General features: G+C 40.0%; 1 protein-coding gene and 1 non-coding gene across 2 annotated transcripts; one reads left to right on the forward strand and one right to left on the reverse strand.

Moving 5' to 3' along the window:
• Positions 1-10,306: 10,306 nt before the first annotated feature.
• On the reverse strand, positions 10,307-12,060 carry SODALDRAFT_318009 (hypothetical protein). Its single transcript, XM_028609367.1, has 3 exons — positions 11,783-12,060; positions 11,635-11,730; positions 10,307-11,576 (listed from the first exon to the last, which is right to left on the reverse strand). Exons 1-3 carry the CDS (start codon positions 11,887-11,889, stop codon positions 10,511-10,513), a joined length of 1,269 nt encoding a protein of 422 aa, XP_028462596.1. The 5' UTR covers positions 11,890-12,060; the 3' UTR covers positions 10,307-10,510.
• An 8,856-nt stretch (positions 12,061-20,916) lies between these two features.
• Positions 20,917-20,988, forward strand: SODALDRAFT_t209. Its single transcript has one exon. It is a non-coding gene; the product is annotated as a tRNA-Thr (tRNA).
• Positions 20,989-22,293: the final 1,305 nt, after the last annotated feature.

A 22,293-nucleotide genomic window follows, 5' to 3' on the forward strand; every position in this document is an offset into this window, starting at 1 on the left:
CTTTTTTTTCCCCCTTTTCCCGCGGAGTATAAGGGGAGTTAGCCTCCCCTTACCGTAATCTTCCCTTTACCCGTACTTCGCGGAGAATATTTTCCTCCTAGCACGGCTCGCCTTTATCCGACTAGCTAAATATACTAAGAATATCCGAGGCTAATAGCGTAATAACGCTAAGAGGAAAAGCGTGGAATTAGTATCTATATAAGAGACTATATATCCTAAGCCTTAGGGGGTATATCCTAGCTTTTATCGGATTTACCCGAGGCCCTTTAGTTATCCTCCTTATTAGAGGGAGAGCTTCCCCTTATTCTATTAGCCTGTATCGGGTTTACCTAAAATTCCCTCGGCTTTCCTCCTTATTAAAGGGAGGGCTTCCCTATAGTAGACTCGCCTTAGACTATAACCGATAAGTTTACTAAGACCACCCTTATCTATAGGCTATAGTATATATACTGCCGTGTCCGATATTCCCGACTAGGACCCTAAGCTCCTTTTAGGCTTTTAAATACCGTGGAAGGCTATAGTATCCCCGGATAGCTAGATAGTAGAGATCTTTACTCGCCTTATTACCGACTAAGGATCCGAATACGGACCTATTCCCCGGGCGAATATCGTGGTTTATTATTAATTCCTCACGTCCGCCTATAGTACCCCGCTATATTATTACTCTATATTATAGTTTACTATCTCCCCCTAATATATCTCCGTCGTTTTATAATATATACTCCTTTCCTCTTATTTCCCTTCTCTCCCTTTCCGTTCTATTACCCTCGCTATTCGCTCCCTATCGTTACTTAGCGGTTCGCTTCTTTCTTTTCCCTTTTTTCTTATCCGTTATAAATACTATTACCGCTAAAGGACGCCCACGGGATATAGGGCTTATATCGCCCGGGGCAGATATTTAGGGATATTAGTTTGTAGAGTATCTATATTTCCACGGTAATCTACTATTAGAATACTAGTTTATGGATTACCCGTAGTTTTAGGGTAGTCTACTATTAGAACTATTAGATATATAGACTATCGGTAAAATACGGACGGGCATTATATCGTCACGTAATTATAGGGGAGCCGTATAAAAGGCGTTAAATAATTATTATAAAGTATTAAAAAAGTAAACGCCTAAATACCCGCGAATAATAGCGGATATATATTAAAGAAGACGGAGGCGCTAAAAGCCGTTATTCTAGGCGACGGCTACATAACTCTAAATAGTAGTAGATAACCCAGAATAGCGGTGGATATCTAACGAATACTATAGTAACCTATAAAGCGGTTAGGAGGTATAAAATAAGCCGTGTTACCCGGAGTATAGAGGAGGAAGGATTAGAAATATATACTTATAATCGGACTATCTAATCTCTTCGCCGTAGTTACTATAGCGCTCTATAAGAATATAAAATAATAACTAAATACGCTTACAAAGCCCCGCTATTACTATATTACTCTAACCTCCCCAAGTTTTCGTATTATATCGCTTTTCCTCTAATTCACTATACCTTCTCTTATAATATCCGTATTATAATAATCTCTACTCTATAATTAGTTTTAGTAATAAGCCGCCGTATCTCCGTAACGCTATATCGTCCCCGCCGAATATAACGTAGTTCGCCGCGCTAGAACTAGCCGGTAACTAGAAGTCTAAGGATAATATTTTCTAGGAGCGGTTTAAGAGCGTAATCCGCGGTTAGCGCTATAGTATAAACCTCGGCGTTAACGGGTACTTCTAAGGCCTATAACTATACGGGGACGAGGAGAAGCTTATTAATATACTCCCTACTATCAGTAATAAGTTTAACTAGTAATACTAGGATAACCCTACTTAAATCGAGTAAATATATACTAACGTTATCTAACTAGGTTATAATAACCCGCGGACCCGCGGGCTAAAACGAATGATTTATATACTACCGTCTTACCCTTATATCTCCCGGCCGATTATTAAGGAAACCGCGCGTATACTAGCCCGCCGGTATCCCTAGCCGCGCTAGTTAATCACCGCTAACGCTAAGGTCGCCGGTTAGGCGCGACCCGACTAAATATTCGACGAGTATATTATCCTACTAGCGCCCCGCTAAAATACCGCCGGGTAATTCGCTAATACCGCCCCCTAAACGCCTATCTAGCGCTATCGCCGTTTAGCATATATTACTATTAACGGCTCCTTAATACCCCTAAGTATACAGATATACGGGATATTTACCGCCTCCGTAGAAGCTATCGCCTCCCATGGTACCTCTAACACTATTACTATTCCGCTACCCGCTTTATAGCCTACTCCGCTAATAATAGAGACGGTCGACCTTACTACTAGTAACGCCCCGGATTCGGCCCCCTATACCGATACTATATTCGCCGCTAAGCTTTTAGAGGAATTAAAGGAGTATATAACCGAGTACCGTACTATCTTCTATAATATAGCGTCCTTTAATAAAGGAGATATTAATAGGCGGGAATTCCTCCGCCTTATAGCGATAGCCGCCGATAACGCTAACCGCCGTGCCGGTGATATCTACCTATTTCTTATACGCGAACGCTATAACGCTTAGTCTAAGCCGTTATTTATAGAGTAATTTATCGAAAATATCGCCGTAGGATTTTATTCCGCCCGTGCTAAGCGTAGGGCGGAGGATAATAACGGCGCCCTAGCTCCTAAACGCGTCGCTACCACGTCCGGCAAACTTAAGGTCTAGTAAGACCTCGCTCGTAATATCGCCCCCTAAGTCCGTATTAATACCGCGTGGTTATAGTTATAGGATCTAGACCTTAATAGTAGCTAAAAGATTACCCTACTAGGATAGCGGGGCTACGCCGTTAATATACCGGCGTAATAGCCGGTTTCGCTAAATAGTAAATTAAGGACTATATCTTTAAGGATCCTACTTAAAGCGTAGCTAATTAGTAACTCCTTATTAAGCTATAGCGCCTTCGGGTATTTATCTAACTCGCCCCTATAAATCACGATAGTATTAACCTATCCGCCGGTCGCCGTGAAAGGCTTATAGACCGCTTAGTCGATAACCGCGAACTAGCCGAAAATATCGTAAAGTATTATGCCGTCCTCTACTAATACTTTGACTAGTATAAGGAACACAGTCTTCTCGCGGTATACGATATCTCCGTTAATTTATTAACGGAATAGCGGGAAATATTATCGCTAGAGCGCGCTACTACTATTGTCGGTATTAATATACCTAACCTCGGCCTGCCTTACTTATTACCTATAGATATAGATAGTAACTAAGACATGGTAGACGTGATAGAATAAGCCGGAGACACGTAGGATTCGCGCTAGATACCCCGGGGTCTTTATAGTATAGTTTATTTTCTTTTATTCTTTATTTTTCGGTTTCCCTTATTATAGTCCTGTATATTTCTTTTTTCTTTCTATATACTCTTACCTACCTATCCGGGACTATAGGAGGTAGTCGATAGCCTTATCGCTATCCTACCGTTATAGAAAACGGTAGTAGTTTGTATTATTTCTCTCGCTCTATTCGGTTATAGGTAGCGCCGCTATAAGTAGTAATAATAGCGGTCGCCGCTAAGGCGCCGCGCCTCGCTAACGCGAAGTAATTTTCCTTTATTCTCCTCTAACTCTGTTATCGGGATATCTACTATAAGTCCACGTCCTAAGTAAAACGCACCGTGTTTTACGGCTATACGGCGGGGAAGCCTATACGATATAGGGCTTTATAGCCCGGGGTATATAATACGCCCCGGCATACTATAAATACTAGATAAGGTATAGGAACCTTATTCTATGGTAGTCTACTATTAGAACCGTATTCTATAGCGGTTTGCTATTAGAACCGTGTTCTACGGTGGTCTATTATTAGAACTATATTCCACGGCGGTCCACTATTAAAACTGTATTCTATAGCGGTTTACTATTAGAACCGTATTCCACGGCGGTCTACTATTAGAACTAGTGTCCACGGTTACTAAGCCGAATTATCCCCGGGGTTCCCCCGTAGATATATTAGTTCGGGGCTTCGCCCCTTAGTTTAGAGAAGATATCTTTATTACACCTTATATTTTATAGTAAAGGTTACCACTCGAGAAAAGCCTGGCTTATAGGTCCTAGAGTACTGGCTGGCCAGGAATATGCCTGGTCAGGGTATATCACCGGCGATAGCCTCGGGAAGCACGACTCCGGCGGTAGCCTCGGGAAGCAAAGCCCCGGCGGCCTCGGCTATAAAGATCTATCGTAAAGACCTCCCTCCTCCTCCGGAAAGCCCTCGCGATATACTATTATACCCTTATAGCCACCTATTCCGATAGATATAAGAAGGCCACCCATAGAGCCACGAGGATATAAGATTATAGATACGGGTGTCGGCGTCCGTAGTAGATAGAAACCAGATTCTTAATTCGATATAGGTGATGATATATAAATTCGATAAGTATAGGTTTCTATATAAATATAAGGTAAGGTTTATAGTGCGAGGAGATTAGTAGTATTAATTCTCTCTCGAGGAGACGTATATAATAACGCTAGCCAGACAGTTATTCCGTGCGTTAATAGCTATCCCAGCCCGTTTTAACCTTACACTATTATAATTCGACGTTATAAACGCGTTTATATACACGCCCCTCCCCTACGATATTTTCATATACCCGCTACTAGGCTTTCTAGCCCCTAGGAGTCGTTTACAACTGAAAAAGGCGTCATATAGACTTAAGGAGTCCCTACTACTTTAGTAAAAGCCCTTTTCGGCTATTCTTTTAGCGGACGGTTTCTAGATAATACCATAGAAACCGTGTTATTGCCTACGCCACGGTTTAATCCTATTCTTCTACGTTAACGATATCGTTATTACTTACAAGCAACAATATAAGACGTAGATAAAGCAGGCTGTTAATAACCTATAACGCTACTATAACCTATAAAGTAGCGCTCCTCTATAGTGGTTCCTTAGTAATAGGTTATTTATGACCGCGTCGCCCGTAAGATCTGTCTATTATAACGCGACTATGTCATAAAATTAGAACGCCTCTTAAAGCCGAATAATAGCAACCATAGCAGTAATTATCGCCTAACACACCTAATTAAAATCGCAGAGCTACTACTCTATTTATAGACCTTAACTAATATTAAAAGCTATTAACGGAAGATAGGATCTATACTATACGTAGTGGTGATATCGCGGCCTAATGTCCCGTTTATAGTATCTAGGCTATATCGATTTATCGTTAATCCAGGGCCTATATACTACGAGGCCGCCGATTATCAAATCCTTTATCTAATTAATAGCTAATCGTTTATATTAGAACTTGGGGGTGGCGATACTATCGAAATCTATACTAACGCCTTATTTACCGATAATACCCTTAATCGAAAGAGTAGTTAGGCGTACGTAATATGCTTATTTAGCGGTATAATCGCGTAGCATGCTAATAAGCATGATACGGTTATAACGTTAATAACGGAAGCGGAGCTATTAGCATTAGTATACGATGTAAAAGACGGTATCTTTATATAACGCCTATTACTTAGTATAGGACTGGAATTTAATAATCCGAAATTAAGGATCCTATGCGATAATAACTAAACGATTCGATTAGTTAATTAAGAGATTAGCACGTTAACCACGCGCCTTCGCCACGTCGATATCCATGGCCACTAGGCGTTATACGGCGAGAAATTCAAGATATTTAGATCCTAGGTAGGCGTGAAAGATATACGGGAACGGTTATAGCAGAAATAGCTAAAGAAAGTCCGGATAGAATATTTAGAGGCCCTAGAGGATGAATTTAAGGGCGGCTATAGCGAATAGATTATATAACTGGATTATCTACTTATTGCGAATAGCTTTGATCGCCTAACTAACGTTTAGGGCGATTAGGGGGTGTGGCAAATAGACCACCGTCTTCTTAATTACGTAATAGACAGGATTACTAAGATTATAATCCGGGTGGACACCTGCAGATTCTTCACCACTAATATTACGGTAGCAGGAATTCTCTGACGGTCGGATATAGTTATAATATATATAACTGACTTAGTTAATTTTGACCGTTTTTATGACGATGTTGACTACGCTTTATTTGATATATAACGCCCTGCGTAGGCGTTACGTTCCTCTTCTAGGTGCCCTTTATAATAGCTTTAAAAGAGCCTCGAGCTCCTTATCGCTCTTAGTGCCCTTTACTACTTAAAGTAACGACTACCCAGGTGGATTCTTAACGGAGATTTCCTCGTTAAGGGTGGCGTTACTAAACGCGTTAATAGTATTAATCTAACGGGTCTCTAGGTTAAAATAGGCTGTAATAGCTATTAACGACCTAAAGGTCCTTCTAGTAAGGGTGGAGACGTCGGCGTTAAGGTGGTTTTAGGGCTATTAATCCCTATAAACGTATAGGCATGCCTTGAAATTATTAACGTATGCTAAGAGATCGACCTTATATTTAAAAACCTATTTCAGATTAAGGGCACGTTAATTACTAGTATCGAGCACTTTAGCTGCGTTAAAGGTGCCTATTAACCCGAGTATTCCTACTTCTTATCCCGCTACACGAATTCATTCCAGTTTATTAGGGCTCTTAAGCATCTACGAATAATTAGCAGGTTTTTTAGGTATCTCGCGACGTAGTAGGGGCCTTTTCGGTATCTTAAAGGTATTATTATAGTAGGAGACGTAATCGTCGTATTTAGAGGGAGGTTAACGGTTCTATATAGGTCTCCTTATAAAGGGAGGCGTTAGGGTTAACGATAAAGCAGAAATAGTAGTAGTAGTAGTAGTGGGATTAGACTTAGCTGCTTATAGAATAGTGGATTAAGAAATAGTGGTAGTGGTTAATTTCTCTTTGAGAACCGATTGGTTAGGAGATAATAATCCTATCCCAACGGCATTATCTGTGGAGGTATCTTCGGTGGCCTCACCCATAGCCTTAGTAAAGGTATCTCTAGTATCTATAGGTGCTTATAGCGGCGATAGAGGTGTAAAAACGGGCGTTATTTTTGAAGGGGAGGTTATTAAAAAGGGCAAAATTAATGCCATTATTAAAGAGGAGGGTAAAATAGCAGTTAAAGAGAGAAAATCAACGGCAGGCATAATAGTGCCCGCCGCGGCCATAGTAGCCGTTCCACGTAATGCCTCTTAGTTAGCAGGCTGTTAGCTTTCGGAGGCGTTTTTGGTAGTTTTTGCGTTAGTGGTGGTTTTTCATTCTACACCACTACCGCCGGCCACCACCCCCCTAGATCTCGACGATTAAGGTTGTTATTGTTAACGCTGTTGTTAACGTTGCCTTTCCTCTTACAAAGCCTCTATTATGGAGTTCTGTTCCGGCACCACAGGTGTACCGAAATCGACGATATTCGTTATAACACTAAAAGAATCGTGAACGCTTTATGCCAACAGCAGATTAAGCTTTTTAAATAGCTCCATAGCAATAGGCACGTTAGGCTCCTTCTCTCTGTTTTTATAAAGGACTAACTCGTCGACAATAACGTCCCTCGTTCGCAGGATTCTATCCCCTCATTAAGCAATTAAAATCCGAAAAGTATGAGTGCTTTTATAGTCTATTAAATAACCGATATATGCTCTTAGCACTAGCTTCTCGTTCTTACGATAACCTCGCAGATAGGCAGCAGTTAACTCGTACGCCTTATACCTATACCTCTTTAGGTAGCTAGTTAAGGGATTAGTGGTTCTAGCTATAAGGCTAGTAATACTCTCTTGTTATAGCCACGCGTTTAACGCTCCCTCGGGGGTTTACTAATCTAGATCCCTGCGTAGAATCCGGTTATACAGGTATATAGCTACTATAATAATCTCTAGCTATAAATCCTACTAGAAGCCTAATATCTCTACTAATACCCTCGTGATAGCGAAGATAATACCCTTAAACCGTTCGGCCCGAGGGTTCTACTACGGCGTGTATAGCGAAGATCTCTTTAATAGGATACTATAATCCAAAGACTAAGTATCTAGCTTCTTTTATAGCGCCCTCTTATTATCGAGTCTGATTATAGCAATATGTAACTTATACTACGTCTATAAAAAGAGTTCGAAATTAGCTATTGTAGATAGTATACTTTTATACCCTGGTATCGTTCTAGTAATATTTCTATACGTGTAGTGATCGTGGAATAGAGTAATAGTATAATCGACGTTAGCGGCAGGATCTATAAAAAACAAATCCACGTTAATCCTCTAAAAAGGCCTTATTAGCTTATAGGTAGGTAGTTATCGCGATACTATTCTTTTTGTCTTACTAATAGCGTAAGCTTTGCAGTTAACTACTAGAGGTCCTTTTCCGGATACCACTCCGCTAATATATCTCTTATTTAGCTACGCTAGCGACTACAAGTTCGTATACCCTAGTCTTTCATGCTAGAAGCGGGCGTTAGCCATGCTAGTAGTCTTTAGATCTCTCGTGCTATGAAAATAGCTTTGCTATTACTGCTATAAGCACTATAGCGTGCCCTTAGTTAGCTTAAGGGTATATTAGCCGTTTATCTTAGTTAATAGTAGGCAGGTTTATCGGTCTATTACTAAGATATCTCTGTCTATTATAACAATAGCCTTCTTATCCTTCTATAACCTATATATAGCTAGTAATATTGTAAGGTATCTATTCATAAGTACCACGTTCTTTAGCATAAGGGTATAAGGACGACCTTTTATATCTATAACCTCGAGATATAGCGTACCGTATCCCTCTCCTAGATTGGAGGCGCCACTACCTATCTAAAATCTGATAATACTAGTAGCAGGCTAGAAGTCCTCGAGTAGGTGGCGTTGATTACTTATATACCGTGGAGACCCCGAATCGATTAGAAACTAACTGAAAAGATCACTGCTACCCACTTATTTAGTCTATATGAGTAAGTAAATCGACGAAGATCTAATTAAAGAGGTATTTAAAGCCACCTCTTCTCCCACAAAATTAGAGGCAAAATATATATCGTAAGAGCTATTATTAGAACCCTCTTCTTGATTATTAACGAAATTAGATACTTTCTTAGACTAATATTTCTCTTATAACTTAGCTTTTACCTTTTTTACTTTCTTTTTCGCCTTATCGATATTCTTTTTAATATCCTCTCTAAACTTCTTTTACTAGGTAGCACTCTAGGTCTTAATAACGCGGTCGCAGCGTTCTACTACCTCCTTTAAGAGCGTAAAGCCATTTTAAAAGCGTGTCGGATTAATATTTAGGTAGCTACTCTATAGGGCGTAGTAGCGTTTATATCTTTCTATCTTAATATAGTTATAGATCTATTCCCGTGGTATTAATAAATTCTCTTTTCCCTTTTTCTGTTAATCGCCCTAATTTACTAGCTATTACTTACCCATTTTATCTTTTCCTAGGAAGGTCGCCGTATAAAACGATAACGCGATAGGCTTTTTATTAAGCCTATAGAAGTGCTTATACCATAGCTAAACTGTACATTCGTTTATAATAGCGTTAATCGTAGGTTACTAGTCCTCCTTAAGCCTTATAATCTCTGTACACCGCGCCTCTAACTACTCGGGAGCTATAATACCGATAGTCCTAAAAAACGTATTAAGCTAGTCCTCTTTACTATTAAGGGCTCTAACGCTATATATTACCGAATCTCGGTATAGCTTTATAAAGTACTAAAGCCAATACTTATAAGGTATCCGCCGCACGTTTTATATATATTCTTCTTATTATCGTTTAATCAGTGACTTCTAGGCAGCGTTAGTAGGTTTAAGATAGTTCTTTAAAGTAAGTAGGATATCCTTAACCTCTTTTTAATCTACGTACTAATCCCTAAGGGAGGGGTCTATAGTCTTTAAGATATAGTCGTAAATAAGAGTAAGGCCGCGCCACTATTAACAATGGCGATCCTCTTTAACCTGCTATATCTTGAATTAACGATCCTACGTAAAGCCTACGTTATCGGTTAGCTTTAGAGGCTCCATCAATTTGTGGCATTAAGGTCGTTTAGATTCCTCGAGGTCTTAATCGATAACGTCGGCGGTTCCGTGGGTATAGGCTATCTATATAATAGCCTAGAGCCATGGATACTAGTCTTTTAGTAAGGTAAGGACCGTATAGCATATTATAGGCATAGCCGTACCTAAAGCTATCGTCTAACTAACTAGGAGTATAGGGAAATAAGTGGACGGAACGATTAACGGGGCGATTAAAGAATTAATTAAACGACCGAAGGAATAATTAAAGGAGCGATTAAAAAGCGGAAAAACGATTAAATAAAGCAGGCGGACGTAGCTAATAATACTAAACTACCCGCTATAGACTTTAAGGTAATTCTCGGCCTTAAAGCTATACGATCTATCGGAATAACTTCGTTTATTAGAACGCCGGGCTTATAACTATCAGTATATAAATAAGGTATATAAAAAGATATATATATATGTTAAAGCAGAGTAAAAGATACTCTGTGGGAATGTCTAACTATAGGGAAAACCTCGGGCAAATGAGTGTGGATATATAGGAATGAGGTGCTCTATACGTCTGACATAATGTGGTTTGTCACCGCCTCGATAAGGTGGCTGTGGGCATTTGACACCAGCTAAGAGACGTCCTCGAACTCAACTTCCCCCTCACTTTCGTCTTCATCTGCTAGTTGAATGAGATCTGGATCTCCCGTCTTGAGTTTCTTACCCCCTCTTTCCTCGGAGGTCTCCCCTTGCACTGAAGTCATTCTCTTTAAGGAATGTTGGGCTGAGTCTCTCGACATAACACCGCCCAGCTGGGTTCCCGCGGTCACAACATCCTCAAAGTGATTATCGTCTTCCTCATCCTCCTCTTCTTCGCTCTCATTTCCGGCCAGTGCACGCGCAGCGTCTGCCTCCTGCTGTGCTTTGATTGCAGCGAACATCCTGGCCAATTCTGTGTCGTCATGTTCTTTCGAGGTTTTGGCAGTTGGTTTCCCAGTGTCGTGTTCGTCAGATCTGGATACTGGAACTGGAGTACCTTGGTTCGCAGAGAAAGACTCTCCTGTGATTGTACTATTTGACATCCAAGACGGCAAGGCATTCTGTTGAGCAATCTTGTCTCTCCGGGCCTGGTCTGCGGCCTTATCAGCATCGGAAGGGCCATTCGAAGTCGAAATATTGACTGAAAGGTATTTCGGCCCCAAATTATCCAAGCCCTTGACCGCCATGGGCTGGAGGATAGAGAACGAGGTGGAACCCGGTCCATGGTTCACCTCCGGAGCCAATGGCTTATAGGCGCTGATGGCAATATCGAAGGTATTATCGGGAATGATAACATCGTCTATTCGTGGTAGCATTTCTGTGATGAATTTGAATTGTTCATTGAGCCGGGTGGATTCCTGGTGACCAGTGGAATACCTCTCTGGGTCATGCATAAGAGGGTAATCGCAGTTGTGGCACAAGAATCCCTGGGCGCTGACTTTGTCCAGGACCTCCATTTGCGTCCACTCAGCCTTGCAGCGACTGCAGAAGTATTCTTTCCGCTCGCTGGCTGGAACATTGGTTCCTTGCACGTCTTTGTCCGCCGTGTATACACGCCACTTAATAGCATCGATGGCTTGGCGGTAATCGATGTAATAGTATTGCTTGTTTATAAGGCGCTTCTGCTCTGGGTTATTTGACTGCTCATGCCGAGTATATCTACCAAAAAAGGAGTCAGAGAGATAGTAACTGGCGCTTAGTCTATCGGTCAACTTACGACCCAAGGAAGCGATCTTCTCTTAGCTTGCCACAAAGCCTGTGCACCTCTTTGGTGTTCATACCCAGCATAAATCTCAAGTCTTCGTCCTTTAGCCTAGGATATCCTAATTAGAGGAGCTTAGTGGGAATAGGAGTTGACTGCTTACGCCGAATGTATAACCAAGGCATCTATAATCAGGACATTTGGTATGTCATATAGCGCACGAACAACAGAGCGAACAAGACTTTTAGCAAGCTCCAATGGCTGCGTCATGCTGGGCGGAGAAAGACGAAGGACCCAAGGTGAGCGTGTGCGTCCTGGTTGTTGAGGAATAAGAAAGAAAAGAGCTTCTTTGTTTTAGATACAGCGTAACCACAAACAGTCGAAAACAGGATCAAAGTTAAGGGGTTGAATAGTTGAATTGATTGACTCTGCAGAATTGCAGTGATGTGTGTACAGTGGGTCAGCAAAAATTTCGGGATAATGTCGTATAGGAACACGGACCACGTCATGGTCCCTAAGGGATCTATGCCTGACTAAGGGATTCGGACCTCGGGGACCTTGGGTATCAGGATATAATAAGGGAGGATACCGGAAAAGACCGGATAGGATCTAAATATATAGTACCTATAACAGAGTCTTTACTAACTAAATTAAGGGTATAAGAGACTTATATAGATATAACTTAATATAATATATATATATAAGATTTCTGCTGTATTGTTACGGGTTAGCCCTGATATAGAGGATCCGGCTATACTCCAGATCTTCCTAGCTACGCGCTTAGTTAACGGACCTATATCGTCTAGCCATCGCTACCTTATAGCTAGCCTAGCGCTATAGACTTTTCTCTTTTTTCTTCTTCCTTCCTTAGTTCTAGATAATCTATTATTACGACCTTACTTATACTATAACCTGTAATTAGTCGTTAATATATCTAGAACTTAGCGATACCTACACGCTACGCTAGCGATAGACTAAGATCCGAATACTACTGCTTAGCGACCTATTAGAATTAAATAGGTCGCGGAGTAGATAAGCCGATATTTCGAAGAAAACGACTAAGTCTTAAATATAAGGCTAGGCCCTTTTTACGAGTAATACGCCGATATTAACGCTAGGCTTACCCCGATATAAGAATACTACTCGGAGATATGCTAGTTTATTAAACGATAACGCATGAGGGAAGAAGCCGATAAGCGATAACGCCTATTAATCGAATAGCTCGTAGCCCGGCTTCTAGGATCGCCTACTCCGTAAAACCTAATACCGCTAAACCTGAATATTCTAGCCCCCTTATAGACCCCGATAATTCTTACGCTAATAGAATCCACGCTATCTCCGGTCCCCTTACCGGCGTTTTAGCCGATAATAATAATAGTAATACCCCGTAAAACCGTTAATAGCCCGGTCAAGTTTTTAGGAAAAAAAGTATATTATAGCGCGTAGGCCTACGCGATACGGTAAAAGCTTATAATTAATAATAACCTATTCTAGAATAATATATAAGCTTAGTATACTATCTGTAATTACCTAGGACCCAAGGTATAATAAGTAGTATTAGCCTTTTATAAGAGCGATAGGCCGGGTAAGCTTATAAACCCTAACGACTTTATAGCGTATCTTAATTATACCTACCTTAACCTTACGGAATAGTCGCGAGCCGCTTAAGCCCTACGCACGATTCGATAACGGTCCGATAAGTCGTTTACTGCCTTCTTACCCCGTTTAGAAAGATAAATCGCCCTCACGGGCGGTAACTAGTAGGAAACTACCGTATAGATCTTATTCCTTAAAGGAGCGATTACCTCTTAACTTAGAGATAAGCTTATTTCGGCCCGTATTCCTACTAATAACTATATCGTATACGTTAACGGTATATAAGAGATCGCCGGGAAGCTTAAGAGTTACTAGCTTAAGCGGAATTGCGATAAACGAGTTTAAGAGTACACGACTACGAAAAAAGACGCCGATAATAACACGAAGATAAGTAGAATAAACCGTGTTAGCGATAGGAAGGCGAAGTAGGAGACTTAAAGTGCTATAACTATAATAAGAAAGGGTATATCGCACGGAATTATAAGAAACTAAAAGAAAACTAAACAATAATTCGAAAGGTTAAAGAGTCTCGCACGAAGGATTATAATAAAAGCGATAATAAGTCGACTAACGATAACGACTCGGAAAAAGAATAGCTTTAACGTAAAAATAGGTGTTAAAGCTAACAGCCGTGATACAGCGGGAGTAAGGAACGTTTAAAGTGCGTACTAGTAATAACCCTATACTTATTATAGCTAAAGTAAATAAATAATATATCCTCGCCCTTATTAATACTAATTACGACTACTATACCGCTATAAGTAAACGGTTTACCTAAAGACTCTAATTAGCGTTAATCGATAAGACGAATCGACTACTAAATAGCTTCTCGGAAGCTACCGGAACTATTAATAACGCGGGAATCGTTATCTATAAGCTTAAGATCGGCGGCTACTCGTAAAGACTATTTATATATATAGTACCCGGGCTTAATTAAGACGTATTCCTTAGGAAGCCTTAGATAGAATAGAATAACGTAATATACTACGCTAAGAATAAAAGACTCTACTACGGAGTAGCTAGACTAAAAATATAAGTTTACTATAAAAAGGAACCGGCCGGAGTATAAGCTATCCGTGGTACCTATTTAATTACTAGATCTATATTCGCGGGCCTTATCCGACGATTATAATAGAAGGGCGAGGAAGCCTTAATCTAAGAAGTAAGCTTAAAGGATATCGAAAAAGCGTTAAATAAGAAATAACTAATTAACCTAAAGGACTTTATACCCGAAAAGCTATTACGAGAGTTTAACGACCTATTCGCGCCCGATAAAGTAAACTAATTACCGCTATACTAACTAAGAGTCGATTATAAAGTTAACCTTATACTTAATAGCGATAGTAAAAAGCTATCGCTCCTTTAGGGGCCGTTTTATAATATATCGAGGGAAGAACTTTTAGTATTACGAAAAACACTTACCGACCTAATAGATAAAGGATTTATCTGAGTTAGTAGTTTAAAAGCCACGGCTCCTATCCTCTTTATAAAGAAACTAGGTAAAGGACTCTAATTCTATTACGACTACTAAGCGCTAAATACGATTACTAAGTAAGACTATTACCTATTCCCTTTAATCGCTAAAACGCTATAGAACTTAAGGTAGGCGAAATAGTTTACGAAGCTTAATATAATCGCTACCTTCTATAAGATTAGGATAGCTCCCGGGTATAAGTATAAGACTATATTCCGAACGCGGTTTAGGCTTTTTAAGTGGCTTATCTACCCGTTTAGCTTAAGTAAAGCTTTAGCGACCTTTTAGCGATATATTAATAAAATACTATAACGCTTCCTAAACGACTTTATTACTGCTTATATTAACGATATCCTAGTCTACTTTAGTAGGAGCCGGGCCGACCACGAAGTAAAAGTTAAGTAGGTACTCCGCGCGCTCGCGGATACCGGCCTAAACTTAAACCCGTTAAAGTACGAGTTTAGCTTAAAGATAGTAAAGTACCTAGGATTTATAGTTACTATAGGAAAGGGTATATTATACGACCCGGAGAAGTTATAAGCTATTCGCGAGTAGGAAACGCCTATATCGGTTAAAGGCGTGCGAAGCTTCCTAGGATTTACGAATTATTACCAGATCTTTATTAAGGACTTTTCGGGGATTTCTATACTATTAATGGCACTCACGAAAAAGGACTACGCCTTCTAATAGGGTCCTAATAAAGAAACGGCTTTTCGGGAGCTAAAAGCGAGGTTTTAAAAAGCATTAATACTTTAGTAATAGGACCCTATAAATAAGACCTTTATCGAAACGGACTATTCGGGGTTCGCTCTTAGGGGTAGCTTAATATAAAAAGATATCGACGGAAATCGCTACGTGGTCGTATACTACTCCTATAAACTTAATAAAGCGGAATATAATTACTTAATCCACGATAAAGAGATACTAGTAATTATAAGCTACTTAGTAGTATAGCGAGCCGAGCTTATTAATTACGGATAGTTTATAATCCTATCCGAGTATAAGGCCCTTAAATACTTTATAACGAAATAAACGCTTATAAAGCGATAGAGCCGATAGGCTAGCGAGCTTATATAATTCGACTTCGTGCTTAAATACTGGAAGGGAAAAGATAATATAATAGCGGATACCCTCTCGCGTTAATAGTAAGATAAGCCTTAGGATATAATAGATAAAAGGGAATAATCCTATTATATCTGATTAATTCCTAATACTATAATCCTACCTCGTGTTTATAGCGTAAATAACGGCTAAATAATCTTCGAAGCGGACTAAGAGTTATAGCGATTATAGGATAAAACGTTTATAATCGATAAATAGTATTAAGGAGCTTTATCCGCGGTTATTATGGAAGAATAGTAGTTCCCGTCGGTATTAGAATTAAAGCTATAGATTTCCGAGTATTCTATCTCCGCGACCGGGTTATTACTATTCCGTGACCGGATTTAAGTGCCCGGGTCCACTAAAGGGTTAATGCTACGAGGAAGGATTATTTAGTTAATCCACGACTCGGTAATTAGAGGATACCCGGGACGTAAAAACACTATCGCCTTAATAGCGCGTCGCTTTTTCTAGCCGAGGATAAATAGGGATATCCGATAATTTATCCGGAACTACGATATCTATAAAAAAGGATATATATAGAGGAACGTAAAATAAGGCCTTTTACGCCCTTTTCCCGTGCTAGAATAAATATATAGCGATCTATTAATAGACTTTATAATAAACCTATTACTAGCCGGCGAGAAGAAAGCGCGCTACTTTTATGTTATTATAGATCGCTTAACTAAGGCTATAACGTTAAAGGCGATAAAGATAATAAAAGCCGAAGTCTATACGGAATAATTCCTATACTACTACTTTTAGTTCTACGGAATACCTTAATCGATTATTAATAACCGAGGTTCGACCTAGATAAGTAGATTCTAAAAGCACTTTTATACGCTCGCCCGGATATCGCGTAAGCTTAGTATAGTATACTACCCCTAAACCGATAAAGTAACTAAGCGTATAAACTAAAAAGTATAGGCCTATTTATAAGTCTTTATTTACTACGCTTAGGACGACTAGGATCGCCTACTACGTATATTATAACTAGCCTTAAATACTCGCGAGAGCTCCGCGATAGGGTTTAGTCCTTTCTTCTTAGAGTATAGTTACTATATCGACCCGATCTAGATAATTAAGGAGCCCTTAACGGAACCTAGAGTATTAGCGGTATATAACCTACTACGCTATTTATAGGAAGCGATAGAGTTCGCCTAAGCTATAATTGTGTTGATATAGCTTAGGAATAAAGAGTCCGTAAACTAATATCGCTTACCGGCTAAGCGTTTTAAAGTAAACGACTTAGTCTAGCTATCGCTAGCTAATTACTTAACCCCTTAACTATCGCGTAAACTCGATTAGCTATACCGTAACTACCGGGTTATAAAGGTAATTAGCCCGCACGTAGTTAAACTCGCTATACTATTATAGATCTATCCCCGATTTTATATAGATTTACTACGCCGCGCGGGCGATAATCCCTTATTAGGGTAGTTAGTAGATAACCCCTAACCCCCGCCTATCTAAGAAACGACTAATAGCGAGGAATAAAAAGTCTAGGAAATTCTCTACACGAGAATAAAAAGGCGAGGTAAAGGATTAAGATATAAAGTACTAGTATAATAGGTAGGATACTATAAAGCGACTTAGAAACCACTAGAACTATTAGTATAAATACGGGCACTTAATAAGTTTAAAAAAAAGTTCGGCCTAATAATAATAAACGATAGGCCGTTAAATAACTACGCGCTATTACGATATAGGAACTAATATATAAATAATCGTATCGCGATAATCGGAAAAGAGTAAGGTTTAGATTTCTTATAGGCCGGATAGGCCTTACGCCTTAGCTATGCTTAATATAAGCCTAGATTAATATCCTCGCCCTTAAAGTCCTTATCCTCGGGATTATCGACTTCTATAAAAGTCTTACCCTCCTCGCCCCTTTATAGGTCGGAGTCGGTCTTCTTAACCTCTTTATCGTTATTATCGTTATTATCCTTATCGTTATCGTTATCGGGGATTATAATAGCACTCCTAATAATTATATCCGTAGGTATAGAAACTCGCCTACGCTCCGTATATTATTAGAATTCGGCGATTATAACGTTTGCGCGACTAAGTATAAGTATCCCCCTAAATAGCTAAGTCTACTCCCTTAACTCTATAAGTTCAAAGCGCCTAAAGTCTTTATTAGATAACAAAGGCTTTAATAAAGGAGCGGGAGTAGTAAAGCGAGTATTCTTTTCCGCTACGATATTAGGAGGGACTAAGTCCGAAACTACTACCTCGCCTATAACCTCGTAAGGAGGAGATAAGGCTACTTATCCCGCCTTAGTAATAACCTCCTCCGGAGGCGATACGTCTAATCCCGATACTATCTCTTCTAAGACCCTTAAAGGAGGAGAAGAGACTAGCGTAACCACCTTACTAGTAACCTTTATTACTAAAGGAAGCGAGGCTAGTTTAGCCACCTTATTAACGACCTTAGGAAGAGGTAGCGAGGCTAGCTACCGTGCTACCGCTTTTTAGACCTCTTAAGGAGGAGAAAGGGCTAGCGCGATTACCGTGTTAGGAGCCTCCGCGGGATATATAGCTATAGGTAATATCGCCGTTATCGGATCCTTAGCTATAAGGGTATCCTAAAACGCCGTGTAGGCGTTAAGATACGGGTCTTATTCCTAGGAGAGAGGTTAGCGATAAACTCACGACTTTAAAGGGGAAATAGTCTTATAAGGCCGTTCTTATGATTATCGCTAATAAGGGTAGCCGTCTTAAATAACCTCTACGCATAGCCTTTAAGGTACGCTAGGAGAGGTATATATTAGTATATCTTTATAGAGTATACGTAGTATTTCCTCCCTTAATTAGTCTAACTACGATAAAGGCGCTTATACTTCTTATTAGCAATATCGCGCGTATAAGGGAGGCACGGCTCGGTATAAACGCTACTAGGAAGGTATTTAGGAGGCCGACTACCCTCCGACTTCTTCTTCTTAAGCGGAGGTAGCGGCGATAACCCGAACTATTATATAGTTAGTATAGCCTGAGGCGTAAAAGCGTAGCACCTATATTATTATTGGTAGTATACTTACTACTATTATTACCCTTATTATCGCGGGGGGTTAGCGCTATCTATAAACGCTATAAGTTAGCGGGGTTATCTTATATAGAGATCGCGAGAAAGGGATAGCTTACCTTAGACGGGGAACTCTTAAACTATATAAGTATCGATAGGGGGAATCTATAACTGAAAGGAGTTAGAGGAATCGTTATTATAAGGAGGCGCAAGAATATATAGAATAACTATAGCTATTATTAGTATTATTATAGTTAGGGAGTAAAAGAGGAAAAAGGAGCCTATAAGAGAAAAAAGGGTATAATAGATCTGCGGATAAGATCTATGCGAGGGAGCCTATATTACCATTCTAAGTACGTAAATAAAGGGTTAGTAGGCGACCTAAGATTTCTTTAATATTAAGGTAAGGGCGAGGTAAGATAAAGAGACGTGCCTATTCCTTCATTACCGCGACGTAAGGGGGAACTAAGGCACGATAAGGGCGCGCGGTTATATAACCCCCAGAGGGAGGAGGGGGGGGATATATTACGGGTTAGCCCCGATATAGAGGATCCGGCTATACTCCGGATCTTCCTAGCTACACGCTTAGTCAACGGACCTATATCGCCTAGCTATCGCCACCTTATAGCTAGCCCAGGGCTATAGACTTTTCTCCTTTTTCTTCTTCCTTCCTTAGTTCTAGATAATCTATTATTACGACCTCACTTATACCACGACCTATAACCAGTCGTTAATATTTATAAAGTTAATTATATAAGTGTTATTTTAATATATAATTGTTATAAGCCTAGTTTATAGCGTCTAAATAATAGATATTAATAAGACTACCCCTATTCTATTATAAAAGTAATTATATTTTATAACCACTCTTTAAAGAACTACTATTAATCTAATTAGGCTAATAGGTTAATTAAGTAATTAATTAACCTATTAGCCTAATTATTAGTTAATTAATTAACCGATAAATAAGTAAAGATATCTTCTAATATATCTAATACCGAATAAAAGATAGCGGCTACTACCCTTATTATTATTAGTATTATTATTCGTACTCCGCTATTATATCTAATCTATAGGAGCCTAGTTTAGACTATACGGTCCTTCTCGGGTAGCTATAAAGGGGAAAACCCGGGATCCGAGGAAAACTTCTATACTCGTCCTTAGCTAGAGTAATACTATTATAGGGCCGATATAGCCCCGGTTTATCCTTTCTGTATATCTGGATTATACCTTTAAGCTAGTGGCTGACGGGAAGGGTAGTAGGCTATGGTTCGGGTTAGCCTAGGCCGGTTATTAGTAAGGGGGCGGGGGCAGAAAGGGTGCCGCGGCGTCTCCGCTATATAGCGGCCGCGGTTTACTATCTCCGGCCTTCTTATATCCCCGGGGGCTAAGCCTATTATTCCTTTTATTCGATTAATAAAGACAAGGTAAGGTAGGCGTTCCTGCCTCTCTTAGGGGGCCGAGAGGGGGGGGGGGGGTGCTTACTGTATCTGGCGGTAAGCAGGAAGGGTAGGGCTCCGCTATACCCGTGAAGAATAGTAGATAGTTAATAAAGGGTATAGTCCTCCTCCTTTTCCTTTTTTCCTTTTGTCCTTCCTATAACGCTATAGAGCTTATTAAAGGTATTCCTTATTATATTCCCGCCTATGTTCTTATAGGGTTACTACCGCGGCGTTATAATAACTAATAATAACTCCTAGTTCTTTATTCTTAACTCCTAATTTCCTTACCTAATTCTAGTATATAGTCTATAGTTCGAGGGTAGTGTTACGGTGGCGCGGGGTTAACTAGATAGTGTAATAGTAATAGTAATAAAAACTTTAATATTAACCGCTAAAGTCGTCGTAATATAAGTATCTGTATATTATAGTAGCGCTAGAGTATTAGCATACTAATAGTCGTAGATACCTTCTCCTAATAGTACTAATTATCGCTATAAACGGGGAACCGTTTATATTATACTATATATATGCCTTAGTAATACCAAGGTAGTATTATAGCGGCTAATATACGGTCGTTACTTACATTATAGTAAGTGTCTAGGAACTTACCCTAATAATATTAAAGCTTACGCTAATACTATAAGTATTAGTATTACTTAGGGGGGATAGTATAGGTGGTAGACACGCCTGGTGGCCGCGTAAGGCCGTGGGTTCGAATCTCACTCCCCTTAATCGTGCGCGATTTTTTTCGCGCGCGACCTACCCGGAGCTCCTGCACGTTATAGGGGTCCCCGCACGTTCGGGGAGATATTTATTAGCTTAGGCGCTGATAAGTAAAACTATACTGCCTCTAGTATATACCCTCCTTGAGGGGGGGGGGGTATATATCTATTACGCGTAATTAAGCGTACCCACACACTTACTACGATTAAGCCCTAGAGCCTAAGGAACTACGGGGAGCGCACACTACTATAAAGATAAGTCCCGGACTAATAACTCTAGTTCGCCTATTCTTTATTTTTATATACAGGTTATATAAATAACTAGATACTCGTTATAGGGTTAGTATCCTTAATAGGCTTATACTATAGCTCTAGGGCTATATACACGTATTAAAAAAAACAAAAGTACCACTTATTTTTAATACGCTAATAGTCGACGCCCTTATAAGGATATAGGTCGTCTTTATACCGTTAAGGTACCGTAGGTGTATTAAGGTAGTCTAACTCGTTAATAGATCCCCCCGCTACTAAGAAGCAGTAATAACGTCTTATAGACGTTTATACCGTTTACCTTTCGGCTAAGGTTATTAGTAATAGTAGTATCGCTATGGTAAGTAGTCTCCCTTTGATATCGCGGTAGCGCTATACTAATAACCTATAGGCTAAGGAGTATCTAAAGATAGCGGCTTTATCCTTTAGATAGACCGTTGCTCGGGCGCTACCTTCCGGTTATTGCTATAGCGGTACCTTATCGGTGGAGGTAATTCTATAAGACCTTCTCCGCCGTACTTACCGCCTAAAGGGTATAATAGGTGTTATAATAGACTACTACGTACGTAATCCCTTTTCGATATCGCTACCGCGCCTCCGCGGTAGTAGTATAACTAACTAGTTCTAGGGCCTTAAGTATATTGAAAGTGGTATTAGTACCTTTAAGGGGGGTAACGCTAAAACCAGCGAGGAGTAAAGAGGGGGGGGGGCTATAGCCTAGTAACGCTTTCATTATCAGGTAAGTAGTTATAAGAAGTGAGAAGGTAGTAGCGAGAGAGTCTAAAAGGGAATAGGCGTAGATTAAGTGGTAGTTATGGCCGGTCCGAACGTAGGTGGTCCTAAAGAACTAGAATAATCGCTGCCCTCTCTATACTAAGGAGGGGGTACTATATAAGCACTATATACTCCTAGGCTAACGCTAGTATAGTTAAACGGATATCGTAAACGGATATCTACGCCTAAGCCTAGGCCACGGCCCTATATAGTAGTATCGGCCTAGGGTAGCTGTGGCCACGTTAAGACGGGAGCCCGGTCTTATCTATA

This window comes from Sodiomyces alkalinus, assembly GCF_003711515.1.
Source record: "Sodiomyces alkalinus F11 unplaced genomic scaffold SODALscaffold_15, whole genome shotgun sequence".
NCBI lineage: Eukaryota > Fungi > Ascomycota > Sordariomycetes > Glomerellales > Plectosphaerellaceae > Sodiomyces > Sodiomyces alkalinus.